The sequence below is a fragment of the Mangifera indica genome, chromosome 18 (genome assembly GCF_011075055.1).
Source record: "Mangifera indica cultivar Alphonso chromosome 18, CATAS_Mindica_2.1, whole genome shotgun sequence".
Classification (NCBI taxonomy): Eukaryota; Viridiplantae; Streptophyta; class Magnoliopsida; order Sapindales; family Anacardiaceae; genus Mangifera; species Mangifera indica.
The window spans coordinates 2,186,445-2,193,024 of NC_058154.1; the positions used below are offsets into that span (position 1 = coordinate 2,186,445).

The 6,580-nt window shown below is 30.5% G+C and overlaps 1 protein-coding gene across 1 annotated transcript; it reads left to right on the forward strand.

Annotated features, from left to right (window-relative positions):
* Nucleotides 1-4,723: 4,723 nt before the first annotated feature.
* LOC123202235 lies at nt 4,724-5,662 on the forward strand. The gene has a single exon (XM_044618063.1). The coding sequence runs from the start codon at nt 4,724-4,726 to the stop codon at nt 5,660-5,662; it is 939 nt and encodes a 312-aa protein (XP_044473998.1).
* Nucleotides 5,663-6,580: the final 918 nt, after the last annotated feature.

A 6,580-nucleotide genomic window follows, 5' to 3' on the forward strand; every position in this document is an offset into this window, starting at 1 on the left:
GATATATCGTTATATAAGTAGATAATTTTGAATTAATAATAAAATAATACTCTATCACATGATAACACATTATCTATTATATCTAAATTATATATAAAAATATATATATGTAATATTACTCATAACCAAATTCCTTGAAAGATTTTGTTCAATTTGCATTATAATCGAATAATTTGAATTTTAAAATAAGATATAATTCCATTTTTATTAGAATTTATCTCTTGGGAGATAATATTATTAATAATACATATACGAATATAAATACAAATACAAAAGAATTTTAGAAGTATTCAGATAATAATGATTAATACATGATGAAATATTATTGTTAGAAAAAATTATCTGGAGTACAAGAAGTGTCACGTGGTTTATGACAATGACACCCCTCAGGTTTGAAAACTATATCAAGAATTAAAAAAATATTTTGAAAAATGATTTAAAGCTAGTCAACCATTTATTAATGTCTTTCCTAGCTATTTGTGGGTAAAACTTCTTATTCAATTTAGGGTTAGGTTTGAATTGAATTTAGGCTAATTGGAGAAGTTGTTAGAATATTGTCTGTATAATAAATAAAGTCATTGTCAGAATAAATAGTATTATCACAAATAAAAAATATCACCCATATAAATAGTATCACTAGTAAATTGAATAATATATTTCAGAAGAGGATTCGAATCGATTTATTAAATTAAAACTTTAATTCAAATTGAAATGAATGTCAATTTGAGTCAAACTGACTTAACTCAAGCCCACCCTAGTTAAAGGGAGTTAATATTAGTTTTCTAAAATAAGAGAGGGGAAAATGTCTATACACCAAACCTAAAGGTGAAAAGGAATTCATCTAACAAGAAATTCCTATTTGGTCATGGTGACAAGAACGGGCATGTGCGAGGCCAATTTGTTGGATTGCAGAAATGAGCTGGCAAATTAATTCAACAAGGAAGTTGGTATTTTTTATCCATTCTTTTGAATTTGAATTAATTTGAATATTTGAATTCAACTAACTTTGATTAAAATCTAAATAAAATTACTTTTAAACCCAAATTAGACTTTAATTTATAAATTTAAACTGATGTCAATTAAACCCATTAAAACTCGTGAATTACATGCTAGCCCTAGTAATGGTTGCTTAGTATTATTATTTAAACCCTAAGCTGCGTTTTCAATGTTTTCAATAGCATGTTTTTGAAAACTAAGTTCTGGATTTTAAGAAAAAGAGACAGTACAAGTTGGTGGGGTGTCACTTCTACTCAATGAAAAAACTAAATTACATTATTACCCCTATCCATCTCATAAAAATATTTATCTCTCTCAAAGCATAAAAAGACCCGTAAAACTATGAATATCTATTTTAAATACATAATTAGATATATATTATTAGGGTTAGATTCAAACTGAGCTTATTTGAGCTCAAATTCAAGCTCGATTCGAACAAACATGAAACAAGTAAGTCGTATAAGAGCTCGATCAAGCTCAAGCTATTCGTCAAATTTTTCAATTAAAAATTTTGATATAAAATGACGTCGTTTTAACCAATATGTATTAAAACGACATCATTTTAATAATAAAAAATGAGTCAAACCGAATTCAAACCAAGTTCGAGCTTGACTTTCACGAGCTCAACGAGCTTGAGCTTAGCTATATGTAAACTAAGTCGAGCTCGGTTCGAATCTAGCCTTATATATTATCATATAATTTGATGATTTTGAATTAAGAATAAAGTAACATTAATCACATGATGGCACATATAAGTATATAATCATTTATATACTCAAAATAAATACATATAGTATTACTCTAATGGGGACATTTGGTTGAAGGTTAATGAATATTATTCTGGTAATCTATTTTTTATTACTTATATTATTTTGTTTGGTTTACAAATAATAAAATATTCTAATATTTTTTTATTACCAATGGTGATGTAACAAGTAATATAATGATACTCTAATTATTACTTTTACCGTAGATGTTAAAATATTATCAAGGTAACTTTGATTTTATTATAACTATTTCATTATTTATTATTTTTTTACGGTAAAAATAATTCATTTTTAATTAATATAATAAATAACATAAAAAATATTTTAGAAAAATTATACCTAATGATATTTAAGTAGATTAATATATTAGTATTTTTTTATTATCGAATTTTATCAAATATAGTCGTAATTTATAACTAGTAATCATTAAAGTAATATATCTTCAAAATAATTTTTAATTTTGATAATAAAATATTACTCAAATTAAACGCTCCCTGAAAGAAACTTATATTGTCACCATACAATCACGTAACTTTGTCATATAGGTATGAAATTAAGAGATGGCATTGTATTTAGGGGTATTTGATTAAGAATAATTTTTAATTACTCTAATGATCTATATTTTATTTTAGAGTACTTTGTTTGGTATGTCAGGTAATCAAATATTTTAACAATCTTGTATTATCAAAGATAATATAATAGATAATATATAAATAATTTCATTGTTACCTTTATTTTCAATATTAAAATATTATATTTTAATTTTGTTCAAATGTTATTTTTTTATATGATATAAACAAAACAAATCCTTACTATATTATTATTTATAGAATAAAAGATTTATTATTATATTTGATAAATATAAATAATTATTATATTTGATTGAAATTAATAAAATATTATTTACTTAAAATATCCTTAAAATATAAATTAGTATTATATTTGTTAAAAATTAATATATTTTAGATCAAATATTTGTTTTTGTGTATTTTCTAAAATTCTTTTCATATGTGTAATATATTAGAAAATTTCACCATCAATAATTGAATTATACAAATCCTTTTGTTATTTAACAAAATAAATAAGGAATTCTCCATATTAAAAGATAATCTACCGTGCTAATCAAATATTACTCCAAACCAAATAGAATCAATTCATTCTAGGTTGAGTCTAAATAAATCTTAATTCGAGATTAACTTGAATCTAAAAGAATCAAATTAAGATCGATGAATTGAGTCTAAAATCAATTAAAATATAATTTAATGATAAATTCAATTTGAGTTAGCTCAAATTCGAATATTTCGATTAATTCAAACTTAGTTTTTTTTTTTTAATTCAACTTTGATTTCAAAATGAACTTAGGGCTAGATTGATTCGGAGTAAGCCAAAACAAGACTTAATTTGAGTTTAGTTTAAATTAAAAAAAAAACCAACTTAAAATTGATTCAAAATCGATGATCTGAAGATATAATTCATCAAAAAAAAATTCATATTCAATTTGTAGTAACCCAAACTTGAAAAATTAAACTGACTCGAACTTAGACCCAAACTCAAACTAACCCCAATTATATTCAAACAAAATGATAATAAGTTTATGTTGATACCGAGGTTAGAGTTGAGGCAAGACAATATTCTCAAACATGTCTCATTCATTCTTACACCGTGAAAGGAATTGTCACAAAGATACGTAGGACATTAAAATAAATCATAAAGCTTACGAAATCACCGATCATATTAAAATCGACAACTCATTGCTGGCTGTATGGGGCTTGACATAAAAGCCAGCTTCGGTGTTTTCAAGGGTTGAGAATAATTAACAAATAAATTAGGGGCAAAAATGTAATTCTACAGAAAAGGGCAAAACGGGAAAAAAGGAAGGAAAGCATGTGGAGTTATAGAGTTAAGAAGAAACAGGTAAATGACAGTGAAGTGTCTATGGAGGCGGAGTTTGAAGAAGACTGAAGAAGCGGTCTGTATTAGCAAATTAGCATTGATTTCATATAAATATTTTCCCCGCAACCCGTCTTCCAAGTTTTTTCTTTCTCCTTCTCCTTCTTTCTTTTCTGTCCCCCATCTACTGGTGAGCTTATCTTTTTCTCTTCTTCTCCTTCTTCATTTCAATCTTTTCCTTAAAGTGGCGGGCCGCGCCTACGTTTGGAGCTGTGTTGGGTGGTGTTTGATTGAAATGCAAAGTAAAGCTTGATTTTTTGAAAACCCATTTGGGAAGAGTCGTCACTCGTCTGCTTGCATTGCTTAGATTGATCCTGATGTCGGGGTTGGAAGGAAGTAGACATAATATATCTCAAGACTATTCGAGGGTTTTAATGGTGGGTTTCAGGTGAGTCATTGTGGCGTATCAGTCGAGATTTTTTGTGGGTGTGCAACGGAATCAGGTATTTTAGTCTTTGTGGTTGTTGTTGAAGTCAATTTTAGAAATTGTGTTAAAACGGGGGATTGGAAAAGTTTCGAACTTTTTTTTCTCGAATTTGGTCTGGGATTTGTTTGTTGTTAATTTGAGTGTCAATGGATAGATGCTGGAGAATCATGAGCTTTACTTTCTGGAGATAGTGAGATTTTGTAAAGATTATTCTTTTCTTTTAAGTTCATAATTGTTGAGAGTGAGTTCAGCTTCTTTTACAAGGATTTCAAAAGAGCAAGAAAGACATCTTCAGCGGTTGAAATCTTCAAAGCCGCTTTTGTATAATCTTTAAGGGCTTTTTTTTTATTATACATTATCCATTGTCACGCTCGATGTGACACCAACTCGTAGATTTCTCAAGCCAATGTGATATTGAAGATTCTTTCGGAGTATTAATTGCATTTATCTCTACTCATTTTGTTTTGGATCTCAGGTGTTAAGTGGGTTGTGTTGGATATTGTTTATTGTTGGTTTTCAGGTTATTATATTTGTGGTTTTCCCTGGGTAATTTGGGTGGCAAGTTGGAGGGTTGAAAGCATCGATGGGGCTTCTTCGAAGTCTCGCGATGCTTGTTTTGATGATATGGTTCTGCTTCTCGTTGGATGTAATGGCTCAATCTAGTACAAGTCGTCCTGCTCGAGCTCTTGATGCTCTTCTCCAAGACTATGCTTATAGTTCTTTTGTTCGGCCTAAAACTGGCCTTACCTATGATGGGCGTCTTCCTTCTAATTTGAGTGGGATTCAAGTTGCAGGAATGAGGCTCAGGAGTGGCAGCTTAAGAAATAGAGGTGTGCAGATGTACAAAGAATTTCATATCCCCGTAGGGGTTACTGTGCAACCTTATGTGGAGAGGCTTGTTTTGGTGTACCAAAACTTGGGCAATCGGTCTAGTACATATTATCCGTTAACCAACTATACTTATTTGGCTCCAGTACTGGGCCTTCTTGCTTATGATGCTTTTGATTTATTGGCAACAAATTTACCAGAATTGAATATTACAGCATCTGCTGATCCCATATCAATCAGATTCCAAGATATAATGTCAGAAGCACCTCAGGGATCTGTTCCAAAGTGTGTTTGGTTTGATTTACATGGTTTGACGAATTTCAGCAATGTGGTATCAGGCAATTCGTGTTTAACCGTCCAACAGGGGCATTTTTCTATAGTTGTTGAGTCTACTACCCCCAGTCCATCACCGGTTTCTCCCATCCCACCACCTCCAAGTGGTAAAGGAAAAAAGAGTAAATCAAGAGTCTGGATAATTGTCGGGTCTGTTCTAGGTGGAATAGTGCTGTTGGGGCTGTTGGCATTTCTGATAATATGGTTGCAGAAGTATAAGCATAGGAAGAAAATGCAACAAATGGAAAAGGCGGCAGATGTGGGTGAAGCCCTGCAGATGACTACAGTTGGAGATACAAAAGCACCAACTGCACTGGTGACTCGAACTCAACCGACTCTCGAAACTGAATATGTTCCCTAACTCCCACCATACATACATGCTTTCCCTGCCATTCCTACAATCATTCTTTTTCAAGTTCATTCCTGTATTCAGAAAAAATTTTTCTAATCACATCGTTTTTTGGTGATGTTTTTCTTTGTCCTGCCTGGTTTGGTCTCTCTAGGTACTAAGCTTTAGCGTGAGTAATATAGGATTTTGTGTAAATCTGTTATCGCTCACTCATTGTTCCATAGCTTTATGATTCATTGTGTGTGCATGTCTAGCCAAAGTGATTCTACTTATTTATGAATTCAGTTGTCCCATTGACACAGAATAAAACATTTTGTGGTCTTTTTTCATTATTTTCATCAAATTTTTATCTGCAGAGTCAAGGCTTTCACCAGCATTACCCTGTGAAGTTTCTTTCCTGTAAAAATGATGTGATTGTCGGGCCTTTTTCTAAGTGTATCTCTGTTATCAGTAATTATAAGTCATTAGTGTCTTCTGGCTGGAGGCTGCATGTTCATTTTATTTGAGTGCAAATATACTTGGTGTTCTGTAATAAAATTTGACAGCTTTAATTAAGACTGAAAAGGACACCAAAGCCACATCTCAAACAAGCCTCCAAATGCAAGCTATGGATAGGTAGGGGCGGTGGATATGAGCCGAACTTAGTCTGAACACCCTTTGGTTTGAGTTTGACTCGAATAAAAAATAACTTGATTTCAGTTTGGTTCGAATTCATGGAACTAACATTAAGGGTGGTTCGAGTTTTGTTTGAATGACAATGATTTGGTTCAAATTTTGTTCGAATTTATGACTTGGATATATGACTCAAAGTTGTTATTTGAATTCGTAATTCATTAATAAAACGATAACATTTAATAATTATTTAACATAATTCGAATCGAGTCATAAGTCAAGTTAAAAAAAAATCGAGTTATCTATCTAACTCATGAG

Excerpts from the sequence above, each read along its gene's own strand:
- LOC123202235 (XM_044618063.1), top strand. The coding sequence starts at position 4,724 with ATGGGGCTTCTTCGAAGTCTCGCGATGCTTGTTTTGATGATATGGTTC.